The sequence below is a fragment of the Musa acuminata genome, chromosome BXJ1-9 (genome assembly GCF_036884655.1).
Source record: "Musa acuminata AAA Group cultivar baxijiao chromosome BXJ1-9, Cavendish_Baxijiao_AAA, whole genome shotgun sequence".
NCBI classification, from domain to species: Eukaryota; Viridiplantae; Streptophyta; class Magnoliopsida; order Zingiberales; family Musaceae; genus Musa; species Musa acuminata.
In genome coordinates this window covers 9,969,584-9,989,147 of record NC_088335.1, presented here as the reverse complement: position 1 = coordinate 9,989,147, position 19,564 = coordinate 9,969,584, and the positions used below count along the sequence as shown (strand labels likewise).

The window sequence follows — 19,564 nt, the reverse complement described above, 5'->3', positions numbered from 1 at the left end:
CAATAATTCATCTTAAAATTTAATGTGGACATAAATTCTAAATAGATACCCTAAATCAAACTCTATAATCCTAACTATCATCTTTATTTGATGTCTTAAGTTAATATTTCCTCCAAATCGATATTTTAGATAAAATTAATAGTGAATAATGAATACATCATGTTATGATTAAATGAAAAAAATATATATTTTTCTCATCTATTTTCTAATAAAAACATGGGCGAAACACCTGCCAATAATTATATAGATATCATATTAGTATGTCATGATTAGTTATACAATAACATTGATTTTTATGGTATCCTAACAATGAGGAATGGCTTTGATTAATCTACCCACAATGCTCTCTTCGATTGGATTGCTATTACGAATAATTCCATTTTTTGTTCTCGGATTCTTTTTGTATGAGAGTGATGCATACTTAGATTTTGTTTCTTTCTCGAGAAAAAAAAGTTGGCATAATTGTCGTCCTTTGGATTCTCCTCTTGTTGAGCTTTTGCACTGCCACCCTCGTCGGACTTCTCTCCCATTTGTCAGAGCCTCAAACTAAGAATGTCTCTGATGATAATAGTTTGGGATGATTGGAAATGAAATTTACCATAGCCATCACAAGAGAAATTTGAGATATTTGCATATAAAATTATTTCTATAGCTCAAATTCGGGTTAAATAGAATTTGGAGTTTTGATTTATGTAAATGGATATAGGTAGATTAGCCCGGGTTGCTAATCCATAATAACGAGTCAAAATGTTAGAGTTTGATATAAATTATTTTTTTTGATAACATAAAATTATAAGATAATATAAGATTCGAACACTCGGGACTTTACGATAAATTAACAAATCTTTACTAGCCACGCTTTCATCGTCGTATATTTTACTAATATGAATTAATGGATACTCGATTCGAAATCTTATCACTTAAAAAGGTAAAAAGGAAGAAAATAAAGGTCGCACACACACATATATACAACTCATCTTGCTTGAGGTCCACAAGTATCTCACGGCACACCATATATATTTGTGTGCCAGAGTTGGCCATGTTTCTTCCTCTTGCGCAATATGATGTGCTCGTGAACTGGCCACAACACCCAGCTTTCTAATCACCCAGTAGATCGTCACCAAAGAAGTCAAGAAGGCAGGTGGCCGAGCTAGCAAGCAATGAAATGGCTGACACCGAGAGCTGGTGCCACTCCCAGTGAGTCAGCACTTGTTGTTGCGCCATGGACAACTCCCATCCTCCCTAACTCCACCAGCCCAGCTTTGTTTGCTTTCAATATATTTCAGTTGTTTTGGTCATTAACTCAGATGAGAGATTGAGCGAGAGAGAGAGAGAGAGATTGTTGTTATAAGAGGTATATAAGAAAATGAAAGGGCTGAGTAGGAGACAGGGAGGACAATAAGACACCAAGTGGGAGATGTGAGAAGAGGTCATGCAGCTGTCATCCCATATCCAAGCCTCCAATACAGCAAGGAGGCCCTTCCCACCTGTCGGATCCCCATCTCAGCCTTGTTAGATTCCGCCCACCGCCATCCTCCCTTGGTTCTCTCCCTGCATGCCGCTGCGGGTGATGGAAGGAGGTGAAGAAGGGATCCGGCAAATAAGAGGAAGAGAGGAGTACACCGAGAGGGAAGGAAGACTGTGTTCTTGTGAGCAAGCTAGGTAGATGGCAACATAGTCAACCATTCCTATGTCGTCCTCTTACACATGGGAGATCTCTTCCTCTTCCGTGAATTAGGGCTACCGACTCTTCCTTGCGCGTAGAGGAGAAGAACAGGGAGGGAGGGTGTGCTGTATGGCTTCCGCTTCTTCTTCGACCTCCAGCCCGCAGTACAGATCAAGGTTCGGCGACACAACCTTGACCAAGGTCTTCGTGGGAGGTCTGGCTTGGGAGACCCCCACCGAGGAGCTCCGCCGCTACTTCGAACAGTTCGGCGAAATCCTCGAGGCCGTCATCATCACCGACAAGTTCACCGGCCGATCCAAAGGCTACGGCTTCGTGAGCCACCCTCTCTTCTCTCTCCCTTGTGTTATCGACGATCCATCAACAGTAGTATAATATTGATCTTTTCCTGTTGTAATCTTATCTACATCTCGTTTTTCTTTATACCATGTTTCGTCATGATCCATCAACTACCTTATCACTGATCTCTCTCTCTTCTTCGGTTAACTTGGCCTTCCTTCGATTGTTCACATTACACAGCCTTTTCTGCATTACTTTTCCTTTCTATCATCATAAACCACGAAGACGAAGTCTCTCTCTCAGCTTGGTTTTGCTCGTGTTCCATAACATGCGAGAGGGGGCTAAACATGGGAGGACTTGGCAGGTGACGTTCCGGGAGCCGGAGTCGGCGAGGCGGTCAGTGGCGGACCCCAACCCGGTGATCGGCGGCAGGCGAGCCAACTGCAACATTGCGGCCTTGGGCAGGCCAAGGCCGCCCTCTCCACGCCTAGGTATAATATTTCTGTGCATTCCCCATGCTAGGAAAACGTAGACAACACAAAATGGAAATACTATTTCTCCTACCACGCTTTCTTAGTATAGGATGACTTGACACACACACCCCGCCCTCGCTCTGTGTTCATCTCCATCTCTTTCCTTTTGCGTGATCAAGGGGTGGGTGTCATCTTCCTCGACTGAATCATCTCAGGAAAGGGCATTGGCCAGCAGGCATAGAGCAATAGCGAGTGCCAAAACACCCATACAAGAGAAGTACTGAAATGCCAGCTCAAAGGTGCAGGACTTAGCGCAGGGGCAAGTTGGCTGATTCATTGCAGGCATAGACTAGTGATGCCTTCGCTTGGCCAAATAATATTATAAGCTCCAGCCAAGCCTGTGTTGGCTCCATCTCCTCGTGTCCCTCTCATTACACACAGGGGATTCACCTTTATCTTGGTTTTAACTCCTTAATCGGTCTTTAGGAAAGAGAGAGACCATTGCTTCTTCATGTGGCATTTTTCGACTTGTTAGGCCACGAATAATACATCACCATCATCAACATAACTATTGCATGGGGATCAACGAGATGTGGCTGCTCTTTGATCCTCTCGTGTCACTGTTGTGTGCAGGGAGGAGCCAAGATGGGAGCATGTACCAGGGCCCACCACCACCATATGGCAGACTGCCAGCCCAAGTGGGCCCCCCAGTCATCTACCCTGCTCCTCTCGGGTGAGTGTCCCCCACCTGCTGCTCCCTCCCTTTCTGTGAGCCCCACACTCCATCGTGGAGGGCCAAGGTGGGCTGCCGCCTGTTAGCCGCTCCAATTAATGCCTGCCACGACACAATGCTGCACCCCCCACCCCCCTCTTTCTCTCCCTCTCCCCCCTAAAAACCTTGTTCCCAATGCTCTCCAACCCTAATACCCTCTGTGAGCGAGTTCAACTTCTCCTGCTCGTCCTCCCAAAACCCCTTCGAGTCCATAGAGATTGGTCTGATGCTCTCAGTCAATTTTTCCTTTTCCTCCCGATGGTGTGTGGGCTCACTGTGTCTGATCTATCAATGCGCTCCATAACAGTCTTGCGTAGGGTACTTGCATCTAATGGATTTGTTCTGTCATTGCAGGTATCTGACCTACCCATCTGAATATGGATATCAACAAGTCAGTGCTTCCTTCTCTCTTTGTTTGGTTTTATAGGGTTCGAGTTCCCCTGCATTTGGATACCTGCCTTTGATCCAGATTTAATTTAGCAATGTTCTTCAGGACCCTATAAAGCTTCCAAGGGTTAGGAAACTATTCATTGGCACTGCATCTATTGCAGAAACAGAGCACCAAATTCCCTTCCATGTTGGAACAAATGCACTGAGCATGATAAAAGTCGTAGTTCACAACCTCTTTAACCTTTCATCTTTACCAAACAAAAGAAATCTCTCTCATCAAACAAACAATCTATTCGATGGAGCACTGTTCTTATCAGCGATAATTTAGTTTTACTTGTGCATCATCTGTGTATCTCATCAAATGTTTAATGCCATGGCATTTGTGCTTTTCTGAATTCTGCAAACAGGCTGCTATGTACAATCCCCAAGTGGCATCCTACTACTACCAACAGCTATATGGACCAACGTCACCATCAGCTGTTGGACCTCCACCCTACCACCATTACCCTCACATGGGGTACTCTATGCAAAGTCCCAGGGCAGGGTTTCCTTCTCTAGCACAAGGCCCACGGCCACCATACATGCAGCAGCATCCTGCACCCCACATGCAGGGGTCCTTCATTCCCTCCTCCTCGCAACAACACCCGTTTCAGCTCCAACCCCCACCACATGCAAGGCAACCCCTGAGCACAGCAGTAGGTAAACATCATCCACATCCTCTGATCTAAAGATTTACTAGCTTGCAAGAGATCTCATGGACAACTTCTAAGAGCATTTGAAATACTTTTCTAACTTAATGTGTTTGTTATTCTATAAAAATCATAACTTGATGAAACTGCAATTTCTTTTCAGCATGGAATCCAATTGCTAACCTTTTTCCTTGTGTCATGAATGCTCGCAGACTTACAAGCTCCTCAGCAACCCTCCACAGCTGGAGCAAACACCGATAACCAGGATGCTTGAAGGTGGCAATTCACATCCTTCCAGCATAACTTCTGCTCATCGGTCCTTCTGATTGATCACAAGGAACAATGGGAACATGGATTTAATAAAGTTGTGACAAAGCTTATAAGGCTGAGTTGAAAATTTGCATTAAGATCTCCCAAGTCAGTGATGAAACTACTTCAGCAGCCCCATGATGAGCAGTAATTGACGCCAAACTTCTTTTTTGTTTATTTTTTCCCTAATTCTCATTTTTTGTAAGACATCTGTCCAGTGCATCTTTGAATTAAATCTCAAATTTTCATTTTGACATTATCTTCCCAAAACTGAATCTACTGCTTGAAAATTCATGAAAAACTAATGTTTAAAAGATCTATTCTGTGAAGGGTAATATAGTTTTGATCCAAACTGTCAGTCATCAGAGAAAAAATCTCTAGATATGCAAAATGCAAATTATTATACTACGATGGAAAGTAAGCTTTAAATTACCAGCTCCATCACATGTATTTTAGCTCTTTATGATTATAGAAAGATTTGGGCATCCTGATGCGATTTTGGCTGTTGTCTATTTGCATTATGGAGTCCCATGATAGTAATATTACTTTTAAGAGATTTCTAGTAGGCATATTCCTTTAACCTTCACTTAAATATAGTAGCCAAATCATTGTCGAAAACATGATCATCTCTGTTTGCAACCTTAGGCTCTCTAATTGTGAGAGAACCCTTATGCGCTATAACTAAAAATTTACAAGTGTCCTTTCTACACTAAGGGAGTTTTTAAACCGTCCATGCAATTTGAAGTGTTGCTTGGGTACTATATGACTTAAGCAAACTCCACTAAGTTCGCGATAAGACTCTAAATTTGATCATTTAATTTGCATTTCTCTATAAGAAGACCCAAATTTTAGTGATTTGTTGTACATCATAAAAATTGTTGAGGCTAAATAAATGGTCATAACTAGGTGTATTTTGTAGTGTTTATTCCACAAACCAGCAAAAACACAAGTCAACATTAAAGCCTAAATCATAATGCATAAAAACTTTAATTTCGAAGGCCTATAAAGCAATAGTGTTTTCCGATCTATGGTGATGGGACTCCACATAAACAAGTTGACATAATAAAAACTCAGAGGCATACATATACATATATGTAAGAGTTGAAGATTGAATTATTTAAAATTTTAAGGGTTAGATGGAACAAGATGTTTGGACTTGGATTCTTTTCCTCTAAAAATGTAGGGTGTTTAGCCCATCATCACACAATTGATAGATCTCATATTCATATCCATGTAAAAGCAGCCTGTATGCAATTTAATGTAATACATAGGAGAGAAAATTGTCCTAAGGGCAGGTTCTGATAATCGATGAATTACATAATGACACCCCATCATATATAATCCCACACAGAAATTAGTTTATAGGTCTGAGATGAAGTCATGATTAAATTAAGTTTAAAGTATTTTCAGTCCCGTAAGTCAATGCCTATCAAGTTAATAGATTAGTTATTGCATCATATTAGAATTAGAAGGTTAATGGGCCAATCTTCTCCTTGGACCAAGCTGTGACAGCTAAAGAAGTGAGCAGAAGCTGGAACATGCAGCATATTTGAGACTCTCCAAAATCTCAGTAGCAAGGAGCTGAATAAGTCTAAAGCTAAAACCTTCCTCTATTGACCAAACTACAAGTGCATCAATTCTTAATATTTTTTTTTCCTGAAACCTAATTCCAGCTAGTGCAGAAGGCCATGTGTCACTCTCTCTCCCAATGATGATGACAGATCTATGTAATATGTCCCATGTGGATCTATTTCTGATGTCGAGCACATCTTTAAGTGAGCTTATTGAGCTGAAGGAAATCCACCTGACGAGAGTATAAACCAGTGAACCTACGAGACTCAGAAGGCGCCCACAACATATCCAATAAGATTACCTCCGATGCCTAAATTAGGATGCATCAAACAAAAGATTAGAACAAACATTAACATAGTGATAACTAGGCTGTTAACTAATAATATATATCAAATCCAAATGGTTATTTGTAGCTGATATGATAACTGAACTGATTGGTCTTTATCGTCCCACATCGCCCGTCAGCTTTTTTGGTACACTGATCCACGTTGTGACAACATCATGACAAAATCTATGACAATCTTTCTGCCCACTGAGCCATTCCAAGATAGGATGTCAGTCGGGCTATATATCATATTCCAGGTGGGGACTCGATCTATCAAATCCAATACAACAGCCCGACACAGGCAGCGATCGCAAACATACGCTCAGTTCGTGAGAGAGACTTCTCGCTAGGACACGATCAGTCAATCTATCACGCAGAATCCCGAGATGGCAACTCCATCTGCGGAAAAGAAAGAAAAGGACGAAGACAGTACAAACTGAGGGAGAACGAGAGCTGTTCTCTCTCCTAGCAAGCCACGGTAAGCCTAAAAAAGAATGGCAACCTACACTCTTTCAAACAGTAAAAACATGGAAAGCAAAAAAGAACGAGTGTGAAGAACCTGCAGCAACGATTCTTCTCACGCGGACCAATCCGTGGAGAAGAGCTCGTCTGCAGCTAGGGACTATAGAGGTGGTCGCCGCAGCTGCACTTCCACCCCAGGGGCTTGTAGTTGGAGTACTGGTTGCTGTAAGAAGAGGGGTCATCCATTTGATGAGCCTCCCTGACCCGACTGGGGCTGACAGGATTGGGTTGGAATGGAAGGGTGGGGAGCTGCACCGCCGTGCATGGATTGCATTCGTTGCACCGGTTGTGGCAGCTCGGCGGCGTGGAGCCTAACCGGATCTTCTGCTCCAGCAGCATTCCCTGTGCTCACAGACATCCACTACTTAAGGTTTTAAGGCAGAGAAAACCAGAAAATGTATGGGAGTGAACGATACTTCAGGAGAGGGAAGAGGCGACTTATCCAGGCAGGAGACGGGGATGAGAATGAGGAGAGATAAGAGGAGGCTGGTGGCGAGGAGAACAGCATGGCTCAGTGAGCTCATTGTAACGGGACCATGTCATCTTGCCATGAGTTCAGATCGAGGTAGAAAAAAGAGAGGGAGTTCTGAAGACTTTAGAGTGCTTAAGACAGCCTTACTCTAAGGAAGGTGGTAGGCAAAGTCAATGAGAGAGATGGTGATGGTCTTTGGTTCTGAGAGTGAGAGAGAGAGAGAGAGAGAGAGAGAAAAAGAGAGGACACAAGTGAACAACACCTACAAAGGGTGAGAGAGACAAAACGGACGATTTAGGGGTCTCTCTCTCCCTCTCTCGCACAACTGAACCCACTGAGATGGCATGTGAAAGCTCTGTGAATTAAATAAAACGACAACAATCACTATCATTTACGCATTTAGGTTTAACAGTCTTCTAAGTGGCTGACATGAGGGGTAAGCGAGGACACATGCAAAGGTTATCCCTAAGAAAAAGGTGCAAGAATTATGAGAGAGATCAAGTCTCAGTCTCAATAGCCTCTTTCCTTACTTTCGGCAGAGTGAAGATAGAGATTCGTCAAACGGATGGCAGATGTGGGGGCAGGAGAGAGAGAGAGAGAGAGAGAAAGAGGTGTGGGCCAAGGAATTGTCTGGTTTCACCTCTCCTCAGAAGACAATCCACTGTCGTCATGACTGCTGTAATAATACAAATATACGTAGGAAGCAGGAAAAAGATAGCAAGGCATTAAATGATGCAAGGCGTATAATTCCAAGTTAACCTCCCATGGTATGCATTCCTCAAATAGGCAGAAACACCCATCACATGGCTTGGGTTCTAATCCTGCAACCTATCATATAGTTGTCTGGTGTGATTCCACTGAGAGAAGAAAGAAGACAAGGAGCAAAAGGATGGGGTAGATTTTGTCCCATGGCATGTAAGCATCATGACCTATGTTGAAATATCAAAAATACCCAGGAATTGAAGGATTAAGCACAACCTATGTAAATGCATTAGACAGAGATGAAACTCTTTTCCAAGTACTGAAACAAACCCAGATCAGGATCATTATATAGATGTTTCAATTAGCTCAACTATCTGCTAAATCCTTCAAGTGTCGTTGCTTAAAAAAATATAAAGTTTTTGAAAATTATCTTTTTTTCTGTTCTCAGCAAAACATGATCTTTTTTGTGAACCAAAAAAAAGATCCATAACAATTCTTGGCATTCTATTCCTAAGTCTTTGGGATTTGCATATGAATGTTCACATTCTTTATAGAAACCTAGATATAGGTTAGAGGTCATGATACTTCCGAGATGACCAACATCTTTTGTGGAATTGGATTTAAGACGCTAAAGGAACCACTGCCGGCTCTCAGTGACCCTATTTTGTTTGCCATTGGTCCAAACAAGGGTACCCTAGAAACCACCATGAGTCATCACAACTGAAATGTTTTTTGAACTGGTTTAAATAATAGAGGGACCAGTAAAATTAAACTGATAGCCTAGTAAAAACCAAAAAAGAGACTATTCTCTTGTTTGAATATATATAGTTTTATCTGACCCTTATGGGATGCTTCAGAATTCTGAAAGTGTCAACAGTGATGTGTCAAAGAGATGGTCCACAGATGGTGGTCCTTGGCACAAGCATAAGTTGCCATCACCAAAATGTGGGTTGACGCATCTAGTATCAACATAGGAGGAGCTAAAATATTACCTAACGAAAGATACCTTACAGTATCTTCCATTAACAAGTTCCTATGATTTCTGTACTTTGAGGAGTGAGCACAACCAATCAGATACTATGCCAACTTATTTTGCATGCATATTATGACAAGCTGTAAATATCTTGATTCATAGGTTGACCACTACTGCTTTCGAGCTACGCAATGCATGAGGAAGAAAAGATAACAGTGCCGTTCAAATAAAAGGAGACATACTAATCTGAACTGATTCTCAGTTATTAAGGCTTTATAAATACCTGCTGTAATCATGTTAAAGGAGACCTTGCAACAGGGTGGCTTTTCTTTCATCAAGTTTGACCTTGCATAGCTGTAATCATGTTGAAGATGCCAAACTTTGATAGTTTATCGCAGAATCCTGAACTCTGAATATCATCTTCGTCACTTACTTTTATTTTTTAAAAAATAACACTATATCAAGAATGACAGAAACAGAAGTCACTTTCAATTTTTCGACATGATTCCAAATGCCCAAAAAAAAAATGTCTAGTCTTTTATCTTTCCTAAAAATATGTAAAGAAACAGCTCATGGACAAATCTTGATAATTTTGTTTGTACTTAACGTATGTACATTGACCATCGAGCAAGTATCAGTGCAATAACATCTCAAAAACCAAAAAAGCTGCAACTGTCGGTTATTTCTACATTCATAACAATCCATTGAATATGGAATGACAAATTAGTTAAGATCGGATCACAAAGGGTAAAACAAGGTTGATATCATAATACACTACAAGAACGCACTCAAAATGTTCAGTCTGTAGTTTAGTTATCAAGTAATCATGACTTTAGATAGGGAAGAGATAGGGAACTTGCTTCTGCATCATTGACACCTATACATAGATGGTAACACCTGATCAGTGTAATGCCACCATACATCATCACCGTGGATAGTAACTGCAACAATGCTGACTGGTTTTTATTTTGCTGCAATTTCCTAACTAGCTACCTTTTGCAAGAATACACCAAAAGCTGACCAAATTGTAACACTAAAACCAAAACTATATCTTGGCACTGAAATTCTCTAATTACACATTGTTTAGCATATATATTTTGATCCATACCCATACATTTTTACTTGTCTTCTTTCTTTCTTTTTTCCTTTAATTTCTCACTGCTATCCTATATTTACCACTGCTTGTTGATATATACCTCTTGATACTTCTCCCACTCATTTTATTTTTCGATTTTGTTTATGCTAATGCTTTTGTTGCATTTTCCATCTGTAAAGTTCATGCATTATCTTTTCAATTTGCTACTGCTGTTGACACTGCTAGTACTAGTAGCTCTTTTCCCTCTACTTTGACATGTCATACCACTATAGTGTTCTACTATAAAATGACTGTAACCAGATGCTGTTGTACTTACTTTTTCTCCCTTTATCTTGTGTTTTTTTTTGTTGCATCTTGAGTCTTTGTTTTCAGAAATCGTTTCTGGATTCCTTTCATTTGTTATTGCTTAATTATTCTAGTCAGTAAATATCTCCTTTGTTCTAAGTAGTTTTTTTCCCTATTGAAACTCAAGAAGTTCCTGCTTCAATTGTGTTATACATTTAGCTTTCTTCCGCAGGTGGAAATTTGTTCTTTCTTATTAACTCTCTATTGGACTAGTCACCATAGCAGTCCTTCCATATTAAAACACAGAAGTCCCCGCTTCAATGCCGTTAGCTGTCTTCCACAGGTGGCAAAGTAATGGAGTAATATCTAAAGACATCATATTTTATTATCAATCAACTTGAGCTCCCTTTTTGCTCATATTTTCTGTGGATCATATGTTTGGTTCAAAAATATCATTTCATATGTCATTAGTGATTTTGGGTTTTTCTTTTCCAGATTTTCTTACCAAAATACGGTAAGCAGTCCACTTGAACACTTAGGTAATTACTGTGTATTTTGGCCTGTGCACCACCTGGATGCCTTGGCAACAATTAAACAAGTTCCTTAAGAATTCCATAGAAATATCGGATGTGATATCTTAGAGCACGTTGAGAGCAACATATATTAGAAACATTCTCACAGAAGCATCTCATCATCATCATCAAAAGGAGAAAAGCATTTTCTATCAACATAGAATTGGCTAGAAGCTGAAAAATGAAAAAGTTGAAGATATCCACAAGTGGCTGACACAGCAAGTCAACCATCTGAAACTAATGGTGAATTCCAACACGGCAAATTTAGATAAGGAAAAAAAAAAGATTGCCCAAGAAAATCCAAAAGGTCAGTAAAACAGAAAGTGCTACTCCATTCCTTCTAGTTTAACCTCAAGCCATCATTGAGCAACCCCATATCATCTCTTAACTCCAGGACAGACCAGAAGAAGGGAGAAAAGGGAAAAATTTCCATATACAGTGCAAACTGCACAAACAATCTAATGAAAATGAAACCAATTTTTTTAAGAATATTTAATTTGACCTGAACTTACCCATTCATACTTTTGGGTTGGATGTGCAATGAAGAAAAGAAAGATGCCATATAAAAACGACGCAAAGGGAGTACTTAGATAAATGGATTTTATCCAAATCCACAAATCATGTTATTTGCTATTATTTATAACAAACCACTACAATTCCATCCAATTTAATTGAAATATAGTCGCCTTACTATTCCAAACTGTGGATTTCGAAGTGAATTCTACTCCTTTGGGGATTGCACAAACAAGAACTACGAATGTTGATCTTTGTTTTGGAACTTAATTCATATCTAACAGGTGTTAATTGAACTCTTTTCACTTCAACCAAGACAAGCAGATTCTGAAGATGGAAAATGGGAAGACACCACATCAAACAAAACATCGACTCTAACGACCAAGGCATGATCCTCGTACGAGATACGCAGGGTTGTCTCATCAATCAACGCCGAAAAAAGAACATTTAGAGATCGATCGAAAGAGCAGTAGAGCATAATCATACCCGATCGGCGGTTGAGTTTGTGAGGCGACGAGCGCTTCCCCGATGACGCCGAAATCGAGCCCCGAAGTCGCGCTCCAAGGCGTCGTCAGAGGCCGCTTCGAGGATCGAAAGCCCATCTTGGGAGCATTCATTCAATGGCCACGGTGAGGGTTTTCGAGTGGTGATCAGTCAACATCGAAACGACCGGCATTGATGGGTTAAGACGAGTTTGGATCCGGTCCAATTAGGTCAGACCGAGTCATTTGGAATGTACGACATGATTGAGCGCCTCCTCGTTGGACTAGATTTCCTGTTTAATCGAGCTGGGTTTGATTGGGTCGAAATCAGACCGCCCATACTGCAATCGAACCGTCCGGTCCATGTTGGTTCATTCCCGGTTCAGTTCTTCCCCATCAATTTCTTTGCACACTTCTGGTGCGGAGAACAAAGCAAATAATTGATCGCACAACGTCGAGATAAAAGGGTTTCTTGCGTGCGTCTTTTGCAGATTGCTGTAGTTTTCCGCGTCTCTTCGGGCTTTGGTGAGAATTCCCTCCCCCTCTGTCGCCTCTCCTGTTTCGAAGACCCGTCAAAATAGTTTCTTTTTGCTCTTCGTTGGTGCTTCGTCCATCTCCAATCCGCCGTTCCCGTGTCTGCTGGTTCCGAATGCCATTATTTTCTCCTAGAGACGACCTAAAGCACGAGGCTTTGTCACCCATGTTGTCCCCTCGTACTGTGAATGCCATTATTTGCAGTATATCTCGCACTGTTCTTCACTGAGGCTGTTGTCTTCTTTTGGTGATTGGGATTCGGGAGCGGCTTCTCTTGCGCTGGAAGTAACAGCCGCGTCTGGGTAGTGGTTCCCCGTCCTCGCCCTATTTTTCTCTTTTATGTGATTTGTTGGTCGGTGCGCGTGAATTGATTTGAGATCAATGACGCAATTCTTTGATTCATATTCTCATATATTTGGATCTCTCGCCTTTTATTATCTTGATTTCGTCGTCTGGAGCGGCGTTTTTGACTCAAGATGATGGCTTTTAGTTAGCAGAAGTTATTCGTCCTTGTTCTTGGAATTTAGGGTTCTTGATCTCTCGGCCTGCTTCATTTTCATAGTGGATTCTTCAACTAGGTCCTTATATTAGTCCTTTTTTTTCGTTAAAAGAGGGGTTTTTGCTTTCTCTTTTGCGGGCGAACAGGGGCCAGTGTTGGAGGTAGAGAATTGCATCTGTTTTCTCCTTCGACTCTTCCCATTAACCATATTTTTCATCTTGATTTCGAGTTAGTGGTTGCTGGTTCAAAGCTTTCCAGGCGAACCATTGTACAATGATGGGACACTTTCTTTTGCTATATAGCATTTCCATCTTGATCCATAATTTGGATCTCACCTTTTGAATCACTTTTCCTATATGGTTTTCGTTCTCCGAATTCTTTTATTTTTTAATATTTAATTTCTTCTCATGAGCTTATATATCACATCCAATTGATTCAAAGAACATTTTTTCCCTTGGTTTTCTAGTTCTTGATTTGCTCTGCAACATTTTGAGTTCATACTTGTGGGTGGAATTTCTTTGTATTGTTAGTACACATTATTTTAATCTGCGTGTTTGAGCAGAGATTTAGGTTGATTCTCTTTCTTTGCTCACAGGATGTCAGATTGCAGTGACTTCAGAGCCTGGGAGGAGCTGATTCCTGATGCTCTAGGGCTAATCTTCAGCAACCTCTCATTGCAAGTGATTTTGACTGTGGTGCCCAGGGTATGCAAATCTTGGTGCAGGGTGGTTTTGGGGCCTTACTGCTGGCAAGAGATTGACATAGAGGAATGGAGCCTGCGGTGCAAACCCGAACAGCTAGATCAAATGCTTCAGATGCTTGTAACTCGAAGCTGTGGTTCCTTTCGCCGGCTTAGCATCTCTGGGCTTCATACTGAATCCATGTTTACCTTCATTGCTGACCAGTAAGTAGTGTGTGGGTTGCATTTCTTCAATTATCTCTTCCTCAAAACTCTTTGAATTGGCTCATGAGATTGCCTATTTTGTTATAGTTTAAGATCGACATCTCACATACTTAGCATTTTCTTTCTATTTGTGGCCACATAACTTCATAATTTGGTCAAGGACTCATAGAATTGGTAGAACATAGCTGCGGGTTGAGGTTTCGAGGATCTTAACAGAAAGTTTATTTGTAGAATATCCCTTGATATTTCTTTGTGTAGATAACTAAATATTTTTAGACATTCTGAATATTGATATCAGAAGTGTGAATCGTAATCTGAAATTCTTGGAAAGATCCATACATTTGTATTTATTGGGCATCACATCATGTGTACTAAGTAGGTTACTTGTCGTGAAAATGATAAATTGTAATGTCACCTCAACAATCAATGCTAGAAAAGATTCATGTACCGATCCTGAAACTTTTGGAAGTATGGTTAATATTTTACAGCTATTCCTGGCACATACATCCATAACGAATCTTTCAAGCTTGCGTGAGGCGAGGCGAGGCCCGTGTGTCTCGTGTGTGGACCAGGTGGCACACTTCAATGAGGCGTCGCCTGGGCGCTTACCTGAACCCAGGCATCGAGCGCTTCGGGCGAGGGCCCGGTTCAAATAAGCGAATCGAACCAGACTTTTAACGCAGTTTCTTACCCTTAAAAGCCACCTTTCATGCCTGCGCAACCTCGAGCCAACCCTAGCTGCTTCTGCCTTTGCCGTCGATGCTTTTTGCCATTGCCAAACGCAGTGGACCGAGCCTTCCTCTTTCGCTGTCGCTCCATGTGCAATTCCTTCCACTATAGAGGGAGAGGGCCGCAGGTTTCTCCGCCATCGGTGAACGCCCTTTGGAGCTTCCGCCATTGTCGTTGCTACTATCCGTAGCTTCTGTTGTTGTCGTTATTGTTGTCCGCAACTTCCGCTGCTACCATTTTTGTTGTTTGCAACTTCCGCCATTGTCGTTGTTGTCGTTTACAGCACCGTTGTAGCTCTTAAACTAATTCTCCGTCACCGTTGCTGTTAACTTGGTGCCTAGCGCCTCGGGCATTTTGGGATCTTGGCGCCTAGCACTTTTTAAATCACTGATATATGCCTATTATGTAAAAATCCTTTTGTTTTAAAATTGTTTATTAGATTATAGTTGCTTGCTAAATTTGTTGTTTACCTTGAGGCTTTTAATGCAAAAAGAAATCATTATAGCATTTTTTTTCCAAGAAAGGAAAGATTTATAAATAAAAACTTAGCATTGTTCAATACAACCATCTCCGTTTACATCACTACAAACCAAAAAATCTAGATCGGGACGGAAACCCTCTTTACCTTCTGCCAGTTACAACCAAAAGAAGAGTTTCTAACAAAGTTGGCGAGCCAGTTTGCCGGATGATTGACCTCACGCCAAATATGGACGAAAGAACACTCCAAAAAAATGCCTTGTTAGAGGGTGAATGTTCTGTTACACCACAGCAATACTCCAAGGCGGTGTCGCATGCCTCGTCAAAATATCGATACTAGCTTTTGAATCCGTTTCCACAATCAGGCTAGGAACTCCAGATCCAAAGCCTTCACTATCCCCTCTTAATAGCCCACGCCTCACACAACAGGCCATTATAGCATTTGATTACAATAGGAAACAATGATCAGGTAGTCACTGGGGTTCATCAATGGAAACTAATAAATGTGATGATACTAAATTGGAAATTTGTGTCTCATCTCTTTGGTCTGTAAATTCTTTTGTTTCCTTATTTTTCTTTTTTTTAATTCCAAACTCTGGTATTAAGAGAGACAAACATGGAAAATAGTAAAAAAGAGAAAAGAAAAGGGCTTTATTTAGGTTTTGCTGTTTTTTGTTTTTTGTTTCTTATGGTTAACCTTTTTTCTTGCATTCATGGCTTTTTTTTTCCTTTTTTTGTTTTGCCAGTGCCAATTCTCTTCAGAGATTGGAGTTGCCAAGGAGTGAAATAAGTGACTCAATAGTAGAACGAGTTGCCCCGAGGTTGTCGAATATCACTTTCCTGGATGTGAGCTACTGTGGAAAGATAGGTGCCCATGCGCTAGAAGCTTTTGGTAGGAATTGCAAATTCCTTGTTGGGCTGCGGCGTAGGATGCATCCAATAGAAGTGAAAGACAAGGTCTGCCAAGACGAAGAGGCCTATGCCATTGCCAATACAATGCCCAAGCTGCGTCGGTTGGAGATGGCCTACCTGGTCTTGACTACAACAGGGGTCCTTGATATTCTCTCGCGGTGCAGGGATCTTGAGTTCTTGGACCTAAGAGGGTGTTGGGATGTCAAGCTTGTTGAGAAGTACATAAAGGAGTGCCATCCCAGATTGAAGGTATTGGGACCACATGTCACAGACTCCTACGAGCGGAGCTTCTGGGAAGATTGCTCTGACTACTCTGATTCTTCTATATACTCCTGGGATTTCATGGACGATGGGATCAATATCTATGATGGAGAAAGTGATGATGATGGTATTTGGAATGATGAGCAAGGACTAGAGGGGTTGGAAGTCAGGTTCTATGGATGTGGTTTTAGTGATGCCTCTGTTGGCTTTGAATGGCCTCCATCTCCATGACTGTTGCTTGCCGCTTCAAGAAACTCCATGGCCTCAATGGTACTCTTCTGCCGGTGCATTTTAGAACCACTAAAATCTATATTGAGTGTGTGTTTGTACAATTTTATACTTTAAAATGTCTGGACTCAATATGTCGAATCCCTCTAATCCGTAAGGAGTTGTGTATGGTGCAAATTGAGCTGTATTGTTCAGTGAAAATGCTCATAAATATATGTTTGTACTGAGGTCCAGCTGATCAAATATGGAGGTCTCTCCAATTATTTGTAGCAAAATCTAAACAGATGCCATGAATGGGAAAATACTCATTCTCTATCTCTTCTCTTTACAGATTACCTTGTGCTGCACATGAACCTAGTTTCTTTCTAGGATTGGGATGTGGACCAGCAAGAGAGATGCTGATTCTTCTGTTGGGTAGCCTCTGTAGTATATGAATTTTAAATGTGATCATCTTTTATTTTCTTTCATCTTTGATTTAGAAAATTTGATTGGATGCATCAATCAATGAAATTTGGTTATTGTTAACTGTGTGTCAATGGTAAGAAAAACACCATTAAGTTACTGAGTTGCCAGTGTTGTGGCAAATTGTTGCTCCTATAGAATTCTTCAACATGGAAAAAGGTATCAAAATGCAAGATTTTTCCTTTTGAGATTCAAGCTGAAATAACACTTTCTGAAATGACTAATAACATTGAAAGCTTGATCACTGACAGGTTTAGAAGCTTGTGACTTTAGGCAATTAAACAGGAAAAATAACAAATTGGATGCAACCATTATCAGTCAATTGCATAAAAATAAGTAAAATATGCAAAGTCAAACATTTAAGTCAAACGGGCTCAAAATTCAATAGAAATCATTTCAAATAATTCTAAATAGGTATCATTATTAATTTAGGAATCAAAACAATCAAATATAGAGACTTATATGTTAGTTATAATGTAAGCATATACTGAGTGTCTATTCAAAAAATAAGATGAATTAGATCGATTTCGTTTCATCATCGAGTGAGGTTCCAAGGATTACGACAAATAAAGATTGGTCTTTGGAAACATGAAAATATTTCTCGAGAGAAAAGTCCAAAAATAAAGGTTTTTTCTTCCTCCAAAATAAACTCTAAAACATTACATCTCTATCATTTGTTTTTTTGGGTGGGAAAACGAAGGCAACAAAAATTTCGCACGCAAAAGTACGGCAGCAGTGATGTCACGAGCGACGACGTCCACACAGCGGCAGGAGAGCTCACCTTCTGCATGAGTCACTTAACTTGCCGTCGTCCTCTTCCCCACGTCGGTCGTTCCAACTCTTCCACAAGTTTTACCGAGCACTCCGACGACGAGTGACTGACCGATCACAGGTTTCGCGAAGCCATTGCGGGTTGACTGGCACCTCATCACCATGATGAGATACGTAGGCGATGGAGCGTCTTACTGTAATCGTTAGTCTTCGTCCTTCCGATGCACGTGTGGTGCATGGCGACCTCAGAAGGCATTCCACGTAGGAGCGTCATTTCCCGCGTCAGACAACTCCTCCCCGAATGTTTTGCCGTTCATGTGCGTGAATACACCTAGTGGCTCATCACAGGCTTCACGAGCTTGCAATGGAGTTGAAGCTTCCCGGTCTGAGGACATCCTGAGACTTCTTCACCTCTGCACCGTCGATCGGCTTCTGTACAAATTGGACTGGGATAATTTTGACCTACACCCGTACACGTGATCTTTGGCTATAAAGACCCATGGAATATCATGTCGTATCCATCTCAGACAGTGCTCAAGAAGGGGGGGGGGATGGGTGCATCACTTGAAGCTCTAGCAATGGCAGGTGCAGACTACGAGGATAGTGCTATAGACTTCGACACATTGGACGAAGAGATTCCTCCATATCTCTTAGCTATCGACCATGAAGAAGACAAACTGATGGATGACGAGAAGACGAAGACGAAGAAGAAGAAGAAGAAGAAGGGCACTTCGCTTGAGGCTCTAGCCATGGCAAGTGCAGACTCCGTCGATCAGATGGATGCTGGAAAGAAGAAGAAGAAGAAGAAGAAGAAGAAGAAGAAGAAGAAGAAGAAGAAGAAGGAGATGGGTGCATTGGATGAAGATTCTCCTCCGTGTCTCTGGGCTGTCAACAGAGGAAGAGGCCACGGAGAGGTGAAACAGATGGATGATGAGGCGGAGGAGACGAAAGAGTTGCTACTGCTGTGGGCTAAAATGGCTGCATCGTCGATCCGAAGGAAGCTCGCTGATTAAGAAGAGTACCTACCTACTGCTGCTGTTTCGTGCAACTCGTTGCGAAGGAACGGGTTTTGCTTCCATCATAGCTAGAGGAAGGCAATCGGCTCCGTGCTTCGTGTAGAGAGACATAGCGATAAGATTTGTATGCCATGCTTTTGTCCATTTGTTTCGATCGTAGATTATTTGATTGGTTCTAAAAATCAAGCGTTTACTCCACCATTTTTGTCGGACTACTTCTATTTGTCGAGGTATCCGAATTGATTAGTATATTATTACATAAGTAATATATGTAAAGTTAGAATTATGTTATTTGGATGTAACAAAAAAATCTCCTAATTAAAAAATAATAATTAAAGGTGCATTCAACTAGTTTTATCGCTATCATTACTCATATGCGTATCTTCTCCTTAAGCACCAGTGTCGAATATTTCCCCTCTAATTTGTGGGTTCCTCATGTACATTAAATTATACTCGTATATCACGTCGAAATATTAATTTAGTGAGTGTGAATTGCAATTAAATTACTAAACTTGTATATCATTTCGAAATAGCACTAACATTCATATTTCAATCCCCCTCAAGTGGCTCTCGTCGTAGGACCGCAGGTGGTTCGCTAACTTTCAACTCTTCTTCCTTTCGCTTCTCGTGCTCCTCTCTTTTATCCATCCATCTCCCTTCT

At 41.1% G+C, this 19,564-nt stretch overlaps 2 protein-coding genes and 1 long non-coding RNA gene across 7 annotated transcripts; 2 read left to right on the top strand and 1 right to left on the bottom strand.

The window, feature by feature from the left end:
- The first annotated feature begins 1,103 nt into the window (after positions 1-1,103).
- Positions 1,104-4,850, top strand: LOC103997962 (uncharacterized). Of its 3 annotated transcripts, none has more exons than XM_065082954.1 (7): positions 1,107-1,649; positions 1,739-1,999; positions 2,328-2,454; positions 3,070-3,169; positions 3,563-3,599; positions 4,006-4,297; positions 4,500-4,850. In XM_065082954.1, the coding sequence occupies exons 2-7, from the start codon at positions 1,796-1,798 to the stop codon at positions 4,559-4,561; spliced, it is 822 nt and encodes a 273-aa protein (XP_064939026.1). In that variant the 5' UTR covers positions 1,107-1,649; positions 1,739-1,795; the 3' UTR covers positions 4,562-4,850. The 3 variants fall into 3 exon arrangements, with proteins under 3 accessions (XP_018674097.1, XP_064939026.1, XP_018674096.1); XM_018818551.2 differs by having other exon boundaries at positions 1,107-1,662; XM_018818552.2 differs by lacking the exons at positions 3,070-3,169; positions 3,563-3,599 and having other exon boundaries at positions 1,104-1,999.
- On the bottom strand, positions 3,872-12,264 carry LOC108951267 (uncharacterized). The gene is made up of 4 exons (XR_001975680.2): positions 12,115-12,264; positions 9,446-9,571; positions 4,471-4,609; positions 3,872-4,281 (listed from the first exon to the last, which is right to left on the bottom strand). It is a non-coding gene; the product is annotated as an uncharacterized LOC108951267 (long non-coding RNA).
- A 253-nt stretch (positions 12,265-12,517) lies between these two features.
- Positions 12,518-16,969, top strand: LOC135583581 (F-box protein FBW2-like). Of its 3 annotated transcripts, none has more exons than XM_065082950.1 (3): positions 12,518-12,635; positions 13,739-14,047; positions 16,000-16,969. In XM_065082950.1, exons 2-3 carry the CDS (start codon positions 13,740-13,742, stop codon positions 16,655-16,657), a joined length of 966 nt encoding a protein of 321 aa, XP_064939022.1. In that variant the 5' UTR covers positions 12,518-12,635; position 13,739; the 3' UTR covers positions 16,658-16,969. The 3 variants fall into 3 exon arrangements, with proteins under 3 accessions (XP_064939022.1, XP_064939023.1, XP_064939024.1); XM_065082951.1 differs by having other exon boundaries at positions 12,590-12,946; XM_065082952.1 differs by lacking the exon at positions 12,518-12,635 and adding an exon at positions 12,968-13,304.
- The last annotated feature ends 2,595 nt before the right edge of the window (positions 16,970-19,564 follow it).

Excerpts from the sequence above, each read along its gene's own strand:
- LOC103997962 (XM_065082954.1), top strand. The coding sequence starts at position 1,796 with ATGGCTTCCGCTTCTTCTTCGACCTCCAGCCCGCAGTACAGATCAAGG. Across the intron at positions 2,455-3,069 it reads GCCGCCCTCTCCACGCCTAG|GGAGGAGCCAAGATGGGAGC; the intron begins GTATAATATTTC and ends TGTTGTGTGCAG. Across the intron at positions 3,170-3,562 it reads ATCTACCCTGCTCCTCTCGG|GTATCTGACCTACCCATCTG; the intron begins GTGAGTGTCCCC and ends CTGTCATTGCAG.
- LOC135583581 (XM_065082950.1), top strand. The coding sequence starts at position 13,740 with ATGTCAGATTGCAGTGACTTCAGAGCCTGGGAGGAGCTGATTCCTGAT. Across the intron at positions 14,048-15,999 it reads TTTACCTTCATTGCTGACCA|TGCCAATTCTCTTCAGAGAT; the intron begins GTAAGTAGTGTG and ends TTGTTTTGCCAG.